The sequence below is a fragment of the Colletotrichum acutatum genome, assembly GCF_030867785.1.
Source record: "Colletotrichum acutatum strain CBS 112980 chromosome Unknown BDZ83scaffold_160, whole genome shotgun sequence".
In the NCBI taxonomy this organism is placed as follows: Eukaryota; Fungi; Ascomycota; class Sordariomycetes; order Glomerellales; family Glomerellaceae; genus Colletotrichum; species Colletotrichum acutatum.
The window spans coordinates 61,944-80,667 of NW_026849154.1; the positions used below are offsets into that span (position 1 = coordinate 61,944).

Consider the following 18,724-nt stretch of genomic DNA (forward strand, 5'->3'; position numbering starts at 1 on the left):
ACCAGTATGGCAATTCGTGCAACATAATCGTACAAGATGGCTATCCAAGGACCTCAACTCTTCGTACCAGTATGATATTCGTGGTAGTTCAGTGTTCGTAGTGGTACGGTAGGCACACTGTTATGCCAAAAATATCGGTGTACCGCTAACCCAACACGGGACTTCGTTCCAGGGTGGTGTCCAAGTTATGGACCAAGCACTTTTCCAGCAGCGCCTTGTTTCCTTCATGCTACAAAGGCAGCTTATGCAGCGCTTCTCGAAACCCAGTAGCACGTCGGTGTGCGGGTTGCTGTGGGGCGCCGGCCTACGATGACGGACCCGCGATACGCACGTTCTTTTGCGGTCGCGCCTGCCAGCGATCCGACTGGAATCGGCACAGAACAGAGTGCAAAGTCATGCAGGCTCGTAAGTCACTTGCGCGCGCCGCAGCCTTTCTCGAAGCGCTCTTGGTCCGTATCCGTAAAGCTGCGTACCCATTCGCTATCACGTCAATCGAGCGAGAGGCAAGCACGATCATGCTAGTTAGCTCGAACGATGACCAACTGCATGAGTCAAAATTGACACCTCTACCAACGGACCTTGCGAGCTTGCAAGACCATCCGGAGCTTGTGAAACCTATCTGCTTACACGCAAGCGGTGCGGAAGCAATGATATACTTTTGCAATGTCATCAAAGACATGCTTTCTGGTGAGCTGGTATTTGTGATGCATTTCTGGATCATGGTGACGATATCAGACACTTGCATAACGGAAATCGACCTCGTCCCGGCAAAATGGAAACCCCAGCTTTGGGAACAAGGACGGCATCCAGCGGCGGTGCATAGCTGCCCAGCGGAGAGATGAACAATTGAAAATGCAGTCATTAGGTGTGGTAAACAAGGCGTAATTGCTGGCCGGCAATTACGGTTCCTTTTATGTACGACATTAGGTCATGGGTTCTGGAATCGGCGTCATGAAAATATCACCTGACTAGCATGCATCAAAGACGTGGGAAATTCAAGAAGATTTTTGGGAAAAAGAATTGTACGTAAATTGTGTGTTTTACACTAGAGAGACTACCAAGAGCGAAGTCGGAATTCCGAGGTTTCAGCGATCCTAAGGGCTTATTGATACTCCGTGGCGAGCTTAACCGCCGTAACAATACTTGCTCAGGTTAGGGTTGAGATTGCCGCAGACACAGTCACCAGCGGGAGCACTAGTAGAATGGTCAGCTGAAGCATGACAGGCGTAATTATGTCAGTCGTACGTACCCGTGCTTCTGGAACTTGTAGAGGAAACCGTTGGGGTTCTTGACAGTGGCGTCAGGGCATGCTTTCAGGCAGGTATCGTCAACTGGAACGCGGTTTTTCGGGTTGTCGACGCAGATGGCGGCGTTGGTCCACATGCAAGCGTTCGCACCCTGCTTATGGCACGCTTCAAGCTGGGACTGGCAGCACTTGTCTGTGGCAACCTCGTATGCCCAAGCCGGAGCAAGGAAGGCGAGAAAGTTTACGGCAACTGAGGCGAAATGCATTGTGATGGATAAGTCTTGCGGCCAGTATGTAAGGAAGCGAATGTAGGACTGAGAAGGTGAACTGATGCTGGATGCGATAGTATTGGTCAAGTTTCGATGCTGACGACTTCTTCTTATAGTCTCACAGTCACTACTTCAGGGGAAGTCATTTGAGATTGATGCACCGTGAAGTTTTGTCTGTAGCCCGTATAATCTGTGGAGTGACTCGCAATCCGAGGCGGACAGCTTCGAGGCTGGCCATCATAATATAATTGACATCGGCCAGTCCGTGCTGAGGTGATTCAAAAGCAGGTAAAGTTCCGCGCGAGTATTAATCATGTCTAAAAGAGATATTACAAGCTGCTTTGCTGTCAGTTGCAAATTCTAACTACCGTGGTTGAGCCTCCACAATGATCGGCACAAACATGTGATGTTAGCTGCAGGTCTGAGCAGCAGCTTCCCACAGTTTCTTCTTCTTCTTCTTCTTCTTCTTCTTCTTCTTTTTGAGGCACAAACCAGTCAAAGCAGGTAAATTATACACCGTGAATAGACTCCGATCAGCCTCGGGATTCTGCGTAAAGTTGTGTGCGCCGTGCGGTGGGTTTCCTTGCCTAAGTAAGTTCTGTTACTTGTCCGTCCAAGTCCAACCCCGCTAAGAGACCGTTTCCTGAAAACCTAGACGGGCACTCCGGTAAACTCTAGAATTAGGTTTAATATTTATATAGTATTTTAATGAAAGAAAACCGACATTCTGACGATTTCTCTTAGAGAGCATGAACTTGCAATATACGGTCGGCAGCCGAGAGCAGAAAGTTATCGGTACATGATTTTACTCTCGTATCCATTGTGTACGCTAAAGTAGTCCACTGGAACTCCGCTGGAACGCAGCGAGACTTTCCTTTCGGGGCAGTAGGCAACTGATCAAACCAGAAGAAATTGTAATCCCGGGATAAGTGCCTTCTCACTCAATTCATGATTGGGTTTACGCGTTTATCTGGTATTTCCTACACTGGAGGATTCGACCCTGCCGCCAAGGATAACCATGTCCCAGATGAACCATCAGTCAAAGAGAGTTATTCCAGCATATCCGGCGGCTTCTCATGGAGTAAGTTCATGGAACTGACCGTAGACGACTCGGTCGTTAGATTATTATAAAACCACAATGTCTGTCGCTTTCTGATAGACTCATTCATTCAATCTTGCAGCTCTCTGCTTCACTGCCACACAACGTATACGTTCGCTCCTGAATTCCTTGACACTCTTTCCTCTACGAAACTTGTAAAAATGAGATTCTTTCTTCCCCTTGCGCTCTTCATCGCCGCTGCCCAGGCCCAGCTGATCCTCGGCGCGATTGCTCTCATCGAGTTTACTATAGAGATCCTCGAGGCTGCCGAAGTGGTCGCCACGGTCGAGGTCTCCGTCGATGCAGCCCTCACCGGGGCTGAGGCCGCCGAAACCGCCGTGGTCGAAGGCACCATCACTAACGTCGGTACTACCGTAACTCGCGCGGGAGAGGCGGCCATCGAATTGGAGGGCGACGCATCCCTGTCTGGCTTCGGCCGCGTCGCAACCGAGGGCCCCGGCTTCGCCCAGGGAACTTTCACCTACCGCCAGCAATTCCCCCTCGGCGTCGGAGCGGGCCGTAGGGCAACTGCGAACCCGCAAATCTCTCTCAACTTTGGCGCTCGTACCAATGCCGTTCGTTCCGGAGGAACTACCAAGATCAACTTCAGCAACCCTTCTCTTAGTAACGTCCGTCTCACCAACCCCGGCGGAGCACGCACCAGTGTCCGCATCAAGGGCCAGCCTGTCACCAGACTTCTCCAGTCTAGTTAAGCGGTCTATCGTGGGAGTTGTTTAGTCGGGCAGCTTCTCAATCTTCAAGATGATGCAATACCCTCTGTTATGTTCAAAACATAACATTGGCCAGCCGAACTCGACGTTGCACATCGATTCAGTTAGTTGCAAGGCTGAAGACCAGAAGGTTGTGCCCGATATAGATCGCGGTATCTAGTCACGTTAGAATGCATGCGGATCGAGAGAATAGAAATACATTTTAAAAATCAGTTGGACGCAAGCACCGTTTCCAAACAAAAAAATACGATATGCTAACGAGACATTTTCTGTGTCATTCCAGATACGTCCTCTGTTCGTTTGTGCAATAGAAAAATTTCCCGTTCAGTCATTTGGAAGCTTGTTTCCCGTAGAGGCAGCGTGTCGGTTCGCATTGTTATTCTGCCAAACGCCCTTGAAAATCGATCAGGCAGAAATTCGAGCGAGCGGTGTTCATCCATCCTTCGCCCCCCCATCGGCTCTTTTGTTGTTTTGGTGGAAACGATCGTAAAGTAATTCATGGGGATCCTTAAATTTTGTTTCTCTGCTGAGAAGCGCCAGGTAAATGAGCTCTATCGAGGAAGCCTAGGAACGGCACATTGCAGACTCAATCTACTTGATTTGGACATCCAAGTTGTGACCGGTAGTTCATTTCCACGTTTTACTGCGCCCATGTATACTTTCACGTGACTTTTGCCGCCCCAGTATCCCTGCTGTTCTGATTGATACCTAGAAAGCCGAAGATGACTTTCCGCGCTGACGTAACCCGCGTTTTCATCAGGTAGCAACGCCGCCGCCTCACTCCACTGATACACTTGCATCTCTTTGCCTAAGGCACCCAAAGGCCAGAGCGTTGAAAGCTCACTGCCTATCACGCGCCTACATCTCCACCAAGGATTGCTCGCCTTTGAAGGCCTCACTCACAGTTGAACGTCTGATTTCACCAGCCGTTTTTGACGAGCACTTCCGATAGCTGACACGACGATCCGAACGATAGTCAAGCCGAATACGGCGCCTCTGACTACGGTCGAGTACCAGCCCACCAAAGAACGAATCGACGACGATATGATCTATCTCGGCACCTATGAAGGTGAGTAGCGCCTCGCAAGTCGGCCATCTGACTAACATGGCTCTCCAGTGAAGAACTTTACTCACCTCCTTGATGCCTCTCAAAGCAAACCCGGGCGAAATAGCCGACGTCCTCGAGACGAAATAACATCAACTCAGCCAGGGCATCGAAAGAGTTATGATAAGAGAACCATTACGGCCTCCACGCTGAGAATACCAGCCGAGATGACCTACAAGTATGTCAAACTTGGTGCGATGAAGGACTCTGCCCAACTGCGTCGAGCTGTATATGCATTCTTTGACCGCGCAGGGAGGCTTCGCCGCCGCATGGAGAGCAGACAACGCACAAGTGTTGCGGATCCCGGTCCTTGCTTGAGCGCCGCTCTTGTCAGTCATGTCCAAATAGAATACCGCTCATGCTTCCGAGGATTATCACATCGACAAGTCCGAAAAGAGTTGCGCCGCCACATAGCAAGAAAGCTTTATGCGCATGCACTCGATGGAGAAATATAGCAAAACAAGGCAGCTGGATTTACTTGAGGAAAAGGAGACCAACAAGGCATCAACCCAGCTCTATCAGACGGCGGCGCTTAGCCAGCACGCAGAACCTTTTGTCATTGGACGGACAAAGCGCCGTGAGGGATAAGTCAGGCGAGGAAACGAGGCGTAAGGCTATTATTGGCATAGGGTTTCATCTGGATTCGGCGTTTCTATATATTGTCCCAGTGCCTCATGGTACAGCATCAGACCCTCCCTCATTCATAGACGGAGAATCCGTGCCTCTTCCTGTGAGAGATGCTCATAGTCTGCGAAGCCGCCACAGCCATGTCGTCAAAGAAGGAATGCGATGACTTGATAGACAGCCTTACTACTATTCCTCTCTTTCTCAAGCGCGTCAAGGCGCTGTTAAGTCACTCGCAGCAACCGTTAGATGATGCGATCTTCTGCTCCCTATCCAGAGTCAGGGCTGAAGTCGAGTTTCTTGACGAGACCATTGAGCGACATCTCAGTTGCCTCGGTGAGCATGGCCAATCTTGAAGCTTTAGGCCGATCTATTTGTCCTAACCAACACCAATATTCCCCTTAGGACCCGTCACTGGCAAGCCAGGCGCCGTGGAAGCAGACGTTCTGTTCGTTCGCTTGTCGCCTATTTCCTCTACCGTCACTCGCAGGCAAGAAGCGTCCGATGTGCCTCTCAATTCGACACTGACAGCAGAGAACATCGCAAGTTTGACCCGAAATGATTGTGCCGCTGGAAGAGAATGCCGAACCGACCCGATCCCATCTTTTGAAGTAGGGAGGGGTGCCGAGAAACGCAGATTGCCCGGTCCATCGCACGACATCGTGGAGATACCTAGGCGATTCCTCGGATTGATTCCGCCATCCCGTGACGTGTGTTTCGTTGACTTAACAACAGAACATAGCCCCAGGTATGGCCCCGACCTGGATACCGCGTCTATGATAGACGTCAGTTCCAATCGCAATCTTGACTCCGCCACCGAGCCAAGACCCAACGGTAAGCCTTCTTCGAAGAGCATCGTGAAATTGATTGACCGGGCAGTCGAGCATGCCCACGTCGGTTGGTTATCGTGCCGAGACCAAGCTCAATTCAGAGAAAGGCTTGGTCAATTTTGTCCAGGACGGTATGTTGACGACGTTGTGTTCCTTGCCATGCTTCAGTTAGTGTGTTGTACCTCTACACTTCAGATCATAGATCCATTGCTTGTGAGGTTCACAGAACCGTTCTTAACCTCGGGCGCTTTCGCGTTCGCCAAGGGTTTTTGACGGGATGGTACTGCCAATCAACGTCAATGCGGCAGATCAGATGTCGGATCACCACAGAAATCATTGGATTCTTGCAATCGTCAACTGGAAAACGGAGACATTCGACGCCTTCGGGATGCAGCCAGCTGCTTTTTCTCGATGGAGCAAAAGGATCGATGCATACGTCTCGGAACTTCGTGGCGCTGTGACGCAACTCGAGAAGAGATCGCACGAAGTAGGATTCGTTCATTCTGTTTTTGATGTATCGTGTTTTTGCTCACATCAATCAGCTGGGACCCTATGTAGATGACTCATGCTGCGCTTTTCTCTGCACTTACGCTCTTGAGCGCTACCTGGGCCGGGCACCTCAACGTCAAAAACGATGGCCTGCGGGTCCCGCGTTGAGAAGACACTACTTGCGCAGACTTCTTAACCAATGGCAGCTGCCCGCCGGCCATCCTACAAAAGGGTCGCAGCCTTGGGCCTCTGGTAACGGACCAAGGGTTGGATGAGCGCTTCTCTGTTGAAGAGGCCAAAGTAATGGGGGGCGCTGTATCAGAGGGAGCCGTCGCGACACAGTCACGTAGAGGAATCCCCCCAAACCGAAATCAGCGATCGTAATCTACGTCAGCTTAGCTAAGCATTGCATGATGGGGAGACTGGTGTCGGATTCGACTGACTGGCCAGCCAATTAAATCTTCGCGGGAGTCCTCAGGTGGCACCAGATCGTATGGCTCAGAACGACTTTCGACAACGGCAGTCCCCGTTGAGGCAGCCAAACAATTCGGCGCAGTGCGGCAGAAAGACAACCCGCGAGCAACCAATCAAAAGCTTTGCCGGGGTTGCTGCACGGAGGGACCAGCCATCGACGGCGCAGGGGCTGTTTCATTAGCCGCCGCCCCTTTCAAATTCCTCCAGTGTGAAAGAAAGCTGCTGAATCTGGTATTCCAAGAATGCATTTAGGATTTGCAAAGACTATATTTTGTTTACGGGTTCTGGAAATAACCCTGGATGGGACTGCAGCTCTGAAACAGAATAAACCGTTGTCAGCAGGGTGTGGTTATGACACAAGTTGCATGTAACCATGCCAGGCACCACTTCGGTACGTCCAGACTAACCTGGGCAAACACTCCAATACTTTCGCGTATGCCTGTATCTGCACAATTTTCCTTGTACGTACTTCATAGCCCGATTCTAGAATCATTTCATTCCAGAAACACGGTTCTCAAGTTATGTACCTTGATTCCAGAATCATGATGTGTTCCTGTTTTCTCAAAGCTGCAGGTATTCTAGAATCACCCCATTCCAGAATCTCAGGGATATTCCCTCGTTCTGGAATCACTGGCAGTCCAGAATCGCAGCACACCCATGGGGTACTTCCTTTCTGGAATCATCGTGATTCTGGAATGACTGCAAGTTTGAAACCCGAGCATTCTGGAATTGAGGTGGACTCCTGTTTTCTCAATTCTCGATCTCTAAGCATTCTGGAATCAAAGCACCTCCGTTATGTACCTCCATTCTGGAATGGCCGTTTAGGGGTAGACCGAACGAGACATGGGACAAGGCTCAGGGGACAAGATGCCAGAAAGACCGAAAGGCGTCCCAATTGTATCAGAGAGGCTTAGGCGTCCGCATCTTTGCATCCGCTCGGGGTGTATGTAGCCCAGGGGGGTTGGCCTAAATCGTCAGAACGGTCCACGACCACGTGGTTGTAGCCACTTATGGATCTTGCCTCCTCAGTACTGCTTAGTGATGAATCCAGATGCGGATCGAATGAAACGGGCCCAGGTCAGTTCACGGGGATTTCTACAGGCTTGGATATGCCTGGCCTGAATTGGTAAATCGTGCCTTTGAACATAGACCAATGCACAATCGTGCATCTCCACCGCAGCCTCATTTGGTGCCAGACAGGGAATCCACTTCGTATGCGCACTAACCACCTCCTACACCATATCCCCACACTATACCTGTAGCCAATGTTGCAAGAACCCCAGAAACAACAGCAGCCCATGGCATCAACGTTCCCAACATGGCCATGCTTGTCAGCGTCGCGAATAGGCCTCCCGCAGGAGTGAAAGCTCCATACATAGAAGACTGGAAAACGGCAGCGAGAGTTCCTTGCGCCACGCAGTTAGCTATCTTGGAGATGGCCAAGAACGTCAACAGCAGGGATCGACGTAGCGACTCACCGGTGCCCACTCCGGCTGGGCCAAATCCGAGGCCGAGTATGGCAATGCTCACGACAGTAAATACAATCGCCACGATGATCTCTGAAGAGTTCTGTTAGCGGAGTCAGCAAAGCTGGCTTTCCTGATGGAACTGAGCAGCGGTCGCTTACGTGGCTGGGACAACCAGGCCCTGAAGGCGCCCCAGTACTGCTTAAGCCATGAACCCAGGCTTCTGTCGTATGCCAGTCCCCTCAACATCGGGCTGATGGATAGGCCATCAGCCGCCAAAGAGACAACATTCTCATCGTATTCGGAAGTGGGGTTACAAATGATCCGAGCCGCCACACCGAGGGGTAGGTACATGATGTGCGAGATTCGAGGAGAATGGAAGAAAGATAGTGGACGTTGTTGAACGTGGCGAAGTCTTGCAGGGCAATTATCATGTTTCTCGGAATTTTTGAGACGCGGGGTGATGCAACTGGGAAGATAACGTTTATGTCTGAATTACCCTCAAGCAAGGTACGAGGCCGCGCTTGCTCCCGAAAAGCTCTACCCCGCCCAGGACATATCAATTCTGCCTCGGCTCACCGCCCGACAAATGCATCCCAATCGCATGGGTGACAGTCTATTAGCAGTGTCGGCTGACGATTACTATGGCCTATCACCTGTGCAACGGCTCTGCGTTATTGGAGAGTCCTTACGGCCAACATGCGGCGTAAGGATCGCAGCGTGTACGCAGAGCCCTCCCGATCCGAAAGAATTAGTGTCTATCGCGACTCCGATTGCAAGGCTATCTTCTCTGGACTTAACCACGGTCGGTTGCGCCAGCGGAAGGCTATTGCGTCCGTCGTCCGCGAGCGCGGTCTTCGGGTCCCCGGCTTTTCTACCGAACGCTTAATTACCATATTACGGTCACTTCAGAAGGATAGGATATTCGAGCATTCCTCCTATGCTTGCAGAGCTTTCCCGGAGCTATTCCTAGACGAAGAGCCCATATCACCGGCGGCCGCCTCTGCTCCACCCTCCGCGACAGTTCCGGCCCAAACCGCGATGGCTTCCATCGGCCGACCCCAGAAAGACCTCGTCGAATCTTTCGAGAGGTGAAGCTCGCTTTCTATTCATCCTATTGATTGGCCTTACGCTCACAGTATCCCAGGCTCTACACAACCGGGATCTACTCAGATCTGACGATATCCTCCGTTGCCAAAACCTACTCCGTCCACCGCGCTATTGTCTGTCCACGGTCTGACTTCCTGGCTGCCGCATGCCGTAGTCCTCTCCAAGTTCGCATGTGTTTCCTCGCGCGCAAAGTCTCTGGTACTAATGTAGGCGGCGATACAGGAGTCTTCCGACGGCTCGATCCACCTTCCAGACGACGAACCATGCGTCGTCGATATGATGATGCAATATTTTTACCTCCTGGACTACCGACAATCGCTTTACACAGACAGCCTTCTACAATCGCCAGAGCTAGAGCCAAGCAAGGCTGAAAGCATAACTTGTCTCCTTCTACACGCCAAGGTGTATACAATCGCAGAAAAGTATGCCGTTGATGGTCTCAAGGACCTCGCCGTAGCCAAATTCAAGGATGCTGCTGCACAGGCTTGGGAGCCGAATGATTTTTTATGTGCGGCTACCGAGGCCTACACCTCCACCATCGATACTGATCGAGGTTTCCGGGACGCTGTCATCGAGATATTCGCGGTACATGAGGACCTGTTAGATGATGAAGAAGCCAAGACAACCATCAAGAGCCTAGGCTCACTTCCCTATGATCTTCTTCTGTATTTCCATCGGGAAGGGAATTTCCTTTAATAGTACAGGATGCCGACCAGCTCGACCTTGCTTTCAAATGGTTGCTTTCTAGCCTTGGCGGCTGGGGGCGTGTATGGTGGCCGCATCAGTCGGCGACAAAAACGATACCATGAATTTAACATTCAGATGGCTTTCAACATGGCGCGATGGCTGCCGTGTGACAATTCATCGAAAGTTGACGTTCGGTACGAGATGCAAATCAGAGTGTCGGGACGCGAGCCAATACCATAGGTTTAGCGTCAGAGACACAGCGAACTTCAAGATGCCAATCTAAACTGTGAGCCACAGCTCAATGCCCTTACTTAGGGAACCACAATCGTGTCCGTCGAGCGCATTTCCATCGTCCGGGAATGTATGGTTCAAAACCGGTTCAGAAAAGAGGACCGGACGGATCAACGCAAGATGAGGGCATTGCGCCGGCTCCGATGCCCTCCGGCGCGGACTGGGTTACGGCTACCCAAGCATCTCGGCCCACATTGTGCAAATCAAACAAATCAACCTGTCGTCAACTCGCACGCTGCTTCTCCTCAGAGATAAGGTCAAACACATCCACGCACAGGCGAGCTGACCATAGTCAGCAAACCTGTCGCCTTCGGCTTTGGAAGGAGCGCACGTCGCCTCGATTCCCGCTCGCTGTTGTGGAAGAGGAGTGAGTGTGCTGCCGTGGGTCGCATCACTCGCCGGCTTTCGCTGTTGCTGCCTCAACGCTTGTCTATTTTTGGCAAGACTGTTGTTTCCAGCAATGATGGACCTTGTAGCTGACATGGTTACTGCAGCCCGCGATGGGTCCTTTTCCCATTCTGAGGAGACCGTGGAGCATCTCTCCACACCCCAGAGCGGCCCCGAAACTAGACAATCTGCGTCGGGTCGCTTTCCGGACGGTTTCGTTAGTGCTCACTACCCTTCATCGAGATGGACTTCTGCCCCAAATTTGGGTCGAGTGGGGAGCTTGCGCTGTGGCTGCCCCAACTCGGGCAGGCGTGACCCTGATGAAACCTGTCAGTAGATCAGCTGCGTACGCAGAAGACTGCCTCGGCATGCCTGCTCGCGCAGAAATGCCGCCCAGGCAAAGCTGCTTGCGCAGGATTCCGCTCAAGCAGAGCCGCCCACGTGAAAACGAGCTCAAGCAAAGTCGCCTGCGCAGGAATGCGCTTAAGCGCACAACCGCTTAGGCAGCAATCTGCGCAAGCAAAGCCGCACACGCGGGAGTCTGCTTGAGCAGGTTCCCTACGAGAGTGGCCTGACCTGTATGGAAACTAGAAGCGTTCATTGATCTTCCTATTAGCTGATTATGACTGCGTTAGCTCGTGAGTTATAAGGGAGGACTCGGTAATAAGGCTCGAGGAACGTAAGCTTAGGCGCTGATTCGTGCGTTGTAAGATGCTTTGCCGTTCGTCTAAACGCATTGCTCGATCCCCCATCAAAGCTCGTTAGTTCTAGACGCCACTTCCTACAAGCACTCAAGTTATTGCGGCTATCCTTGATTACAGCTACGCAGCATGTGCACTTTGACCGTCCTCTTTACGCTGATTACCGTCTGGATGGGAGACCAGAAGTACCTAGGGAGGCTTTGATACAAGCGGAGGCCAATATCGTCGTTGACTTTGTGTGAGACTCAGATGTAATCCGACTAGGACACGTCTACAAATCTCTCCAGATGGTGATGGTGGAAACTGGATGGAGCATCGTCCCCGTGCGGCTAACGATAAGTTAAGAGATCCATCTCGGACATGTGGTTCATGGTTCAATGGCGACGCCTCGGTGTTCGTCCATCCCAAGCAAAAGTCATTTCTGGAGTAATCGATTCGGGTCGCAGCCAGTCGATAATGTACACTTTGCCCATCGGAACCCATGCGCTAGGAACCAAAGGAGTCCACCTCGTTGGGGCATTCAGCATGTCGTGTTAGGCCTAGCTCTGAGGATAGTGCAAGGGTCTCGCACAAAGCTACTTGAGGCTACCTACTTACAGCCACTTTCTGCTGGTTGAATTTGATCTTAGCAAGCAACGACGGGTGTCTATGGCTTATGTCTGTGCTGTAAAGCGCTTCCAACTAGCATCGGAATCAGCTCCAAGCGCAGCAGGTACCGAAGCCAGCGTGCCAGAATGGGCTTGCTCGGGCGAACCAAACGCGCCATCCAAAGCGATCTACCCTGGCTCCATATTGGCTGTCGTTGTCAGGAGTGGCGCCTTTGTCTCCCACCTCTGGAAACAGGTGATGAGGGCCGTTTGACCCCTGCTGTCGGGATAGCATGGGCCCGTTGCCAAGTGTGATGTCTCTGGGGATTCAACAGCGCTACTGGAATCCAGGCAGGCCTTCGAATTGATCACTTGGGAGGCTTCCACGAATGGGGGCGGCAATTGATTGTGGAGACGCTTTGGATTTAGCTAGCTAGTTTTGCTACATCCATCCTTTGAGCTATCACTTCTTCTGAATGGTTTTCCATGCAGCGCGTGCTGTGCTCTCCTAGAGACATCGTCTCCTGCCCTACTGGCTTGTCACACGGATATGCATCTTCTTCGTGATTCAGAGCCAGAACATTACGACGATCTGCGTGTGACGATCCCCCCACTGCAATACGAGGCGTCTTTTCCTCTGCTGCGGTTTTCTGTGGGGTATGGACGGCCGATGCGCGATTCCGCTTACCAGCAAAGTCTTGGGGCGTTCTTGTCACGGGGACGGGGTACATCCTGTCCTTCACAATGTTAACATCAGGCGATTGCTCTGCAGCAGTACTCACCATCTCCGCCTTTGTCTTAGGCCAGGACGGCTCATTAGATGAAGTATACGTGTAGTGTTTGTGCATCCTACGGACTTGAATGTAAACGTCGGCTTTATATCGCTCCCTTATTCGGTCGCACCGTGCTAATAGACTCTTCGTTGCCTTGGTAAAGTTCTCACTAGACCTGTCTCGCTTCTTGGCGAGATGCTGACTTTGAGATGCCATGTTCGGCTTCCGGAGCATTGCTTTCGCGAGAGTGGTTATCGCCTGACAGTCTATGCTTAAATACTTCTAAAACAGAACGTGAACGTTGTTCAACAATGTTAGCATCTTGGATCTTGGGCCCAAAATGGCCGTCACTGTCGCCGTTTTCCACCAGATGACCTATGTCGGCGCAGGTCTTGGCCTATGGGCCACACCTGAACAGGGGAAGCCAATAATAGCCATGGTTTATTTTTAGCTTGGTAACCTCAGTAGTTGGTTTACAGCGCTGCGCGCCATAAACGAGCTAACCCAGCGCTTTTGGCACTTTAGGCCCACAAGCTCCTTCTCGAAGCTTCTGTGGACAGTGACTGCTCGCATACGCTAAATCTGCAGCTAAGTTCGGATCGTCTGGTTGGAAAACAACAATCAGGTCGTCCTCAGTGATGTCGATATCGATTGAACAGGTGATGGGCGAGCCATGGCCGGCGACGAGAGTTTGAGTGGCATTGCCGAGTGCCCGGCCTGAAGGACCCATTCGTACGGTCAAGTCACCAGAGGGACGAGCGAAGCAGGCCGCGGCGGTGCCCTGAGATCCTCCAAGCGACGGGGCCAAAGCCAGTTGAGCAAAGGGCAGCCATGGAGATGTGAGTCAAACTTGTCTGGTTTTCGCCAGACCCACGCTCAAAGTCAAAAGGGCATCCATACAATTTCCAATGATCAGTTTGAACTGCCAAACGAGGTCACGCACGGGATGGACAGAGAAGCGAACGATGTCTGCTCGAAGGCTCAGCATTTCGGGTTGCATCAGATACATCGTGACTTGACCAGTTTGCCTATTGTGCCATCCTGGGTGATGTATAAAACTTGTCGTTTTTCGCCTTCCCTCGTCATAAGACTTCCATTGGATTGTCTTACTACCACTCAGGCAGTCCTGTATGAAAGGATGGCAGGTAAGTCTATGTCGTAAGTAGTCTATCTCACTGACTCGACTTTTACGTGTTCAAGCGTGGCGTCTTAATTAAGCAGAGAGGGACAGCTTGTTCAGTCGTGGGGGAAGGTCTCTTTAACTACAGTCTGGCCTGCTCGATTCCCGCTTCACCTCAGCCGACGGTTGGTGGACATGGGGTTAACATCGCGTTGCGCCGTGCGCTGAAACCCCAATCCCCGTGGTTGCAAACCTGGAAAATGCTGCGCTGCAACTCTGCAACTGGGTAGGTGACAAACTCGCGATTGCCAGTGCGCGATTCCTGCACTTGCAAATGGACCCCGTCACGGATCAAAGTTTCACCGATGACAGTGATTTCTGTGTCTGCTCCGTTGGCAGTCCGCGATCCAATCGCTCTCAGCCTCACCTTCGAAGGTAGACTCCTCTCATCGACTTACGATGTCTCACGAGCCTGTGAAGCCACCCGAACGCTACAAAACTTCACAAATTTGACAACGGTCTTTTCGCACTCGATCATACTTCCAGCGCCACGAACGCGCCGGCGACTCTTCCCATCAAAGACGAACGACAAGTCTTGCCCCTCCTAGCCCCACCAAACCTAGAACAGACGACCACAGCCTCAGCGGTTCGAAGTCGTAGCTAACGACACCGCACGGCCAGGCGGTATTCACGAGGACGCTAATTGTATTCACCTTCCTATATCCAATGACAACTGCTCTGTCATTGTTTCCGCAGAAGATACAGGTTGGAGAAGATGTAACAGAAAAGGTGGTAGCTGGAGAAAGAACGCAGATTTTGCAGAGGGCTGCTAGTTTGGTACGAACCACGTTATTACCATGACAACTGGGCTAACCTGAGTGCTAGATCAAGGATGAAGCAGACGCCAGCGAACTTGAGTTCCACGATGCTTCCGACGATGCTGTCGCCGTGCTCATATACGTCACGACCGATGTGAAGGGACGAGAAATTCAAGACGAAGGCATTGTGCTATTTGCGGATGACGATTCATACGGTGTTATAACAGGACAATACGCGGAGGTCGATGGAGTCTGGCTGTATCCGGTCCCAAAACGCGGTCTATATGTGGATAATGCTTGTGTGGAGTATATCAGGAAAAAGAAGTTGCATGAGGAGCCTCATGTCTAACGCCTGGTCTTCTCTCACTGACGGGATACGAAAAGAGCATTGTCTGCAAGGAACACAACTCAGGCACGTTTGGCCGTATAGTTGATAGGTGCTTCAAGAAAAGTACCCAATCTGGAGACGATTCCCACACGACATCGCAGCCTTTTCTAATATGAGTGACGCTTCCTCTAGTAGGCCAAAATATAGACGTAGCAAGATGGCAATCTCCAACCACGAACAGACGTATCGCCAGCGACGTGGGAACTACGACGCAATCCTGGTCTATGGTCTCGTTAGCATCAACAAAAAGGGGGATGTGACGTGCATCTCACCCTTACGACTTCGTCCTAGCTTGCCCAGAATTTCATGAGAGACCAGGATATGAAATTGGCCTGCGCGACTTCTGATGAGATCTGAGCGATAGATACACCCTCCAGGTTCTCGGCGTCGAAACTGCATGTCTTGGCTCGTCTGTTGAATCAAGTCGGGAAACACTTGAACCGGATAGACAGCCACACGACATCGGGATAGAGTCATGAACATGATTTTCTTCTGAGTGTCCTGGGTCCGGGTTGGCTGGTTGTCGAGGTTTTTACGGTCGCCTGTGTTAGTCGGTTGGGGGTGACTCGTATCCTTTGGGGCGGTGCTGTCCACCGGCTGAGTGCCTGGTGCCTGCTCCGTTCCTAGCTCAGACGCAGATGGCGATGTCGCAGCGTTTGTCGAGATGGCTCCAAAAACACTGGGCCCGGATTCTGGCTGTTCGCGGACGTGCCCAACGTTGGCGGATGGTGGATGACCCTGGGCATCATCATCGCGGGTGTCTGGCAGGGCCACACATTGCCTCTTTGGTTCAGGGACCGGAGTTTCGCTTCCTCGCTTTCGAGGATTCGCCTTCATACCTCGTATCTCTAGGGGAGTTCCGTCAGTCTCAGATGCCTCGGCTATGGATTCAAACGCACCACAATAGAACTCCAGCCCCAGTTCTGGGCTCGTTGTGCTCCATTCCCGGAGACAATCTGACCACGATGACGGAAGATCCTTGTCTTTTAACAACTCCTTGGCCTTCTCGAAGAGAGAAGAGTCTCGAGCCAGGGCCAACACGTCTTGCTTCGAAAGATAATGCGCCAGATTGGCAAACACTGAGATTGAGACGACGCCGTCGCGCAAGTCGACTTCTTGGTCTATCGTGTAACGATACGGGAGCAGGTCGCCGCAGATCCGACTCGGTCGTCTCTTGTCTCCACGGCGCCTAGCTTCCAGGAGGGCGCTGACATCTTCTGCTCTGTTCTGGGGAGGCAGCTCTCTCAACTGAGCAAGAAGCTCCTTGCGTTTCGTCTTGTTGTCTACTGCCATTGGGGCATGACACTTAGCGATATCGGTAGAGGATGCTGAAAGATGGAAAGGAACGATACGAAGAAAATAGGAGCGAGGCCACACCACAGACCGCGTTATTATTGCGTCAAGGTGTGCGACAATGCTGCAGTTGATGAGGGTTAAAGTCGCTCTATATAGAGTGGAAATAGCGCGCAGAAATACGCGACTCTGCTGCCTGGGACTGAGGACAGTACCCTATACATGACATGTCGTGTTCGCCTTAGCCGAGAGTGGAATTGCTACCCGGTCTAGCCCTGGCCGCATCTGCTGTCCACTCCTGTACGTTGGTCACGTTGCATCTGTCCCTGAGCCGAGACGCGAGGAGGCCACCTTGCCAATGAAGCAGGGGTCGCCAAGCCACCCTGTCGCAACGGACTTGTAGCTGCGCCATACGTGCATAAACCAGGAGAGGGTGGTGCCGGTCTACTGTAAAGCCAAAAGATGTTCAGCGTGTCCAAAATCCCTGTGCATCACATCCTGGGCCTCGTGGCTAGCAGGCTTGACTGTTGATTTCGAGCGGAATGACGGCCGCATGCAATATCAGTGGCTAGGCTCAAGTTCTGTTGACGCTGATAAACCGACTTCTTTTCGGCGGCGGTCAGGAACAAGCAATCGAGTCTACGCGGCACGTAACATCGAGGCATGTGAGGATATTTCCTGCTCGGTTCTTGTAGGGCGGTTCTCTTAGCCGAGCCAAGAGCTCTTTTACTTCGCCTTTCTGTCTAGTGCCATTGGAGCAGGAGTCGATCAGCGGCGTCAGCGATATTGATGCCTTGGATGAAACGAAGGAAATGATGTTGCCACAGAGAGAGGTAATAACCCGGCGGGTCTCGTGCGTGAAGACACATAACAACGAGCGTAATTGTCGCAGAGAAGGCTACAACTTTGCTGCAAGAAAATGGGCGCAGTCTGCACTTGATAGAATGAGGTTATGACACGTAAGGCCTTGCGGCATAGCTCCCCAAAGGGTTACTTGATGCATGACACGTTGTGGTCGTCTCCGTAAGGGCCGCATCCGCCTTGGCTCGAGGCGTATCAACACATCATACACACCTATACAACAACTCGACTCCCAATCAACAGTTTCGTTGACGGGTCATATACAATGCGGCCGATATGCAAAAGGACCATCACATGACCGGCTAAATGAGGCACGAGCCAGAGAGGTGAGTCGCAGGGCTGCCCAGAGCTGGACAGTATGGGTCGTTATCCGATGATCTCTGGTTCGCGGCATCTTCGTTCTGCTCTCCAGCACACCCTCTGCTTGGCAGGTATCCCAACACGAACCCTGACACCAGTGCCGACGGCAGGTCTGAAAAGCCCTGCACATTCCGGGCTGAAGATAGTAGTCGCTGGCAGGCAGTTGGTCAGATGCCTAGGCGAAGGTCAACCGCATCCTAACTCGGTAAGCCTGCTGATCCAATTCGTTTTGCGAGAAGAATGGGTATTTATTGGACGCTGCGTCGTCTGTTCCCGCACGCTTCCGAACATTTCCTGGCGACGCTCTTCGCCTGCCTGGCATCAGTAACTGGAAATTATATATTTGGAATCACACTAGTGTAGAACAGCTACGGAACGCCTCTAAATTATGAAGAACCTCAAGCTCCGTCGCCGTGTATGCCATGCTCATTTAGCCGAGGTGTTGTTGCCCGTCTTTCACAAGGTTAGAATATAGTCGGAGAAGGGATGAATAAAAGAGTGAAGTCCTGAACTATATACCCAAGTTGGTTGCGTTTCTCGGTGGTTATGTGTACAATAAGGAGTGACATTTAAACCAAAGCAAAAATGAATGTAGATCCAGCACACATGGCGCCTCAAGTTCAATCACTATGAACCCAAGAATCACCCATTCTGAGCGCTCCACCCTTTCTAGTCTTTGATACCAATCCTGCCGCATCGGCCAAAGCGCTTGATGGAGAGCCCCTGTTTGCGAGGAGGAACGAAAGAATGTCGGCAGGGCTAAGCTCCAGCTCCGGTATCGCGGCCGCAAACTCGACTGCCAGCCGCCGAACTTCTTCGTTGCTCTTGTCTCGAGCCTCCGCATCAGGCAACTCCTCTGTTGACTGTTCGAACACAGTGCAGAACAGCCTTCTGATCACATCAGCGTCGGCAAGCTGGAATTCGACTTTCTTGTCAACGCGACCAGGCCGTATGAGGGCATCATCCAGATGCTCCCGATGATTGGTCGTCATGATGAGGATGCGTCCCTCCTGGG

General features: G+C 51.7%; 9 protein-coding genes across 9 annotated transcripts; 4 read left to right on the top strand and 5 right to left on the bottom strand.

Moving 5' to 3' along the window:
* Positions 1 to 242: 242 nt before the first annotated feature.
* BDZ83DRAFT_539783 (uncharacterized protein) lies at positions 243 to 689 on the top strand (the record flags this gene model as incomplete). Its single annotated transcript, XM_060503390.1, has 1 exon — positions 243 to 689. A coding segment is annotated over one exon (447 nt), but the record flags the coding sequence as incomplete, so codon positions are not given.
* Positions 690 to 1,007: 318 nt separating this feature from the next.
* On the bottom strand, positions 1,008 to 1,718 carry BDZ83DRAFT_118863 (uncharacterized protein). The gene is made up of 2 exons (XM_060501139.1): positions 1,250 to 1,718; positions 1,008 to 1,194 (listed from the first exon to the last, which is right to left on the bottom strand). The coding sequence occupies exons 1-2, from the start codon at positions 1,510 to 1,512 to the stop codon at positions 1,125 to 1,127; spliced, it is 333 nt and encodes a 110-aa protein (XP_060359073.1). The 5' UTR covers positions 1,513 to 1,718; the 3' UTR covers positions 1,008 to 1,124.
* Positions 1,719 to 2,564: 846 nt separating this feature from the next.
* BDZ83DRAFT_118971 (uncharacterized protein) lies at positions 2,565 to 3,612 on the top strand. The gene has a single exon (XM_060501140.1). It carries the CDS (start codon positions 2,776 to 2,778, stop codon positions 3,325 to 3,327), a length of 552 nt encoding a protein of 183 aa, XP_060359074.1. The 5' UTR covers positions 2,565 to 2,775; the 3' UTR covers positions 3,328 to 3,612.
* Positions 3,613 to 4,837: 1,225 nt separating this feature from the next.
* BDZ83DRAFT_119020 (uncharacterized protein) lies at positions 4,838 to 6,297 on the top strand. The gene is made up of 2 exons (XM_060501141.1): positions 4,838 to 5,410; positions 5,480 to 6,297. Exons 1-2 carry the CDS (start codon positions 5,188 to 5,190, stop codon positions 6,175 to 6,177), a joined length of 921 nt encoding a protein of 306 aa, XP_060359075.1. The 5' UTR covers positions 4,838 to 5,187; the 3' UTR covers positions 6,178 to 6,297.
* Positions 6,298 to 8,005: 1,708 nt separating this feature from the next.
* Positions 8,006 to 9,143, bottom strand: BDZ83DRAFT_639727 (uncharacterized protein). The gene is given in 5 exon segments (XM_060509450.1): positions 8,006 to 8,273; positions 8,346 to 8,424; positions 8,448 to 8,455; positions 8,469 to 8,472; positions 8,490 to 9,143. The coding sequence occupies 5 exon segments, from the start codon at positions 8,685 to 8,687 to the stop codon at positions 8,089 to 8,091; spliced, it is 474 nt and encodes a 157-aa protein (XP_060359076.1). The 5' UTR covers positions 8,688 to 9,143; the 3' UTR covers positions 8,006 to 8,088.
* BDZ83DRAFT_119612 (uncharacterized protein) lies at positions 8,885 to 10,467 on the top strand. The gene is made up of 3 exons (XM_060501142.1): positions 8,885 to 9,424; positions 9,481 to 9,556; positions 9,666 to 10,467. Exons 1-3 carry the CDS (start codon positions 9,033 to 9,035, stop codon positions 10,137 to 10,139), a joined length of 942 nt encoding a protein of 313 aa, XP_060359077.1. The 5' UTR covers positions 8,885 to 9,032; the 3' UTR covers positions 10,140 to 10,467.
* Positions 10,468 to 12,521: 2,054 nt separating this feature from the next.
* On the bottom strand, positions 12,522 to 13,085 carry BDZ83DRAFT_682986 (uncharacterized protein; the record flags this gene model as incomplete). The annotated part of the gene is made up of 2 exons (XM_060511226.1): positions 12,522 to 12,833; positions 12,879 to 13,085. 2 exons carry the CDS (start codon positions 13,083 to 13,085, stop codon positions 12,522 to 12,524), a joined length of 519 nt encoding a protein of 172 aa, XP_060359078.1.
* A 1,772-nt stretch (positions 13,086 to 14,857) lies between these two features.
* On the bottom strand, positions 14,858 to 16,532 carry BDZ83DRAFT_119759 (uncharacterized protein). Its single transcript, XM_060501145.1, has 3 exons — positions 16,095 to 16,532; positions 15,468 to 16,041; positions 14,858 to 15,417 (listed from the first exon to the last, which is right to left on the bottom strand). Exons 2-3 carry the CDS (start codon positions 16,030 to 16,032, stop codon positions 15,119 to 15,121), a joined length of 864 nt encoding a protein of 287 aa, XP_060359079.1. The 5' UTR covers positions 16,033 to 16,041; positions 16,095 to 16,532; the 3' UTR covers positions 14,858 to 15,118.
* A 1,797-nt stretch (positions 16,533 to 18,329) lies between these two features.
* Positions 18,330 to 18,724, bottom strand: BDZ83DRAFT_590856 (uncharacterized protein; the record flags this gene model as incomplete). The annotated part of the gene is made up of 1 exon (XM_060506373.1): positions 18,330 to 18,724. A coding segment is annotated over one exon (395 nt), but the record flags the coding sequence as incomplete, so codon positions are not given.

Excerpts from the sequence above, each read along its gene's own strand:
- BDZ83DRAFT_639727 (XM_060509450.1), bottom strand. The coding sequence starts at position 8,687 with ATGTACCTACCCCTCGGTGTGGCGGCTCGGATCATTTGTAACCCCACT. Across the intron at positions 8,274-8,345 it reads CCCAGCCGGAGTGGGCACCG|GAACTCTCGCTGCCGTTTTC; the intron begins GTGAGTCGCTAC and ends GCGTGGCGCAAG.
- BDZ83DRAFT_119759 (XM_060501145.1), bottom strand. The coding sequence starts at position 16,032 with ATGAAGGCGAATCCTCGAAAGCGAGGAAGCGAAACTCCGGTCCCTGAA. Across the intron at positions 15,418-15,467 it reads GCTAGGACGAAGTCGTAAGG|ACCAGGATTGCGTCGTAGTT; the intron begins GTGAGATGCACG and ends ACGAGACCATAG.
- BDZ83DRAFT_118863 (XM_060501139.1), bottom strand. The coding sequence starts at position 1,512 with ATGCATTTCGCCTCAGTTGCCGTAAACTTTCTCGCCTTCCTTGCTCCG. Across the intron at positions 1,195-1,249 it reads TACAAGTTCCAGAAGCACGG|TGCTCCCGCTGGTGACTGTG; the intron begins GTACGTACGACT and ends CCATTCTACTAG.
- BDZ83DRAFT_118971 (XM_060501140.1), top strand. The coding sequence starts at position 2,776 with ATGAGATTCTTTCTTCCCCTTGCGCTCTTCATCGCCGCTGCCCAGGCC.
- BDZ83DRAFT_119612 (XM_060501142.1), top strand. The coding sequence starts at position 9,033 with ATGCGGCGTAAGGATCGCAGCGTGTACGCAGAGCCCTCCCGATCCGAA. Across the intron at positions 9,425-9,480 it reads CTCGTCGAATCTTTCGAGAG|GCTCTACACAACCGGGATCT; the intron begins GTGAAGCTCGCT and ends ACAGTATCCCAG. Across the intron at positions 9,557-9,665 it reads ACTCCGTCCACCGCGCTATT|GAGTCTTCCGACGGCTCGAT; the intron begins GTCTGTCCACGG and ends GCGGCGATACAG.
- BDZ83DRAFT_119020 (XM_060501141.1), top strand. The coding sequence starts at position 5,188 with ATGCTCATAGTCTGCGAAGCCGCCACAGCCATGTCGTCAAAGAAGGAA. Across the intron at positions 5,411-5,479 it reads GCGACATCTCAGTTGCCTCG|GACCCGTCACTGGCAAGCCA; the intron begins GTGAGCATGGCC and ends TATTCCCCTTAG.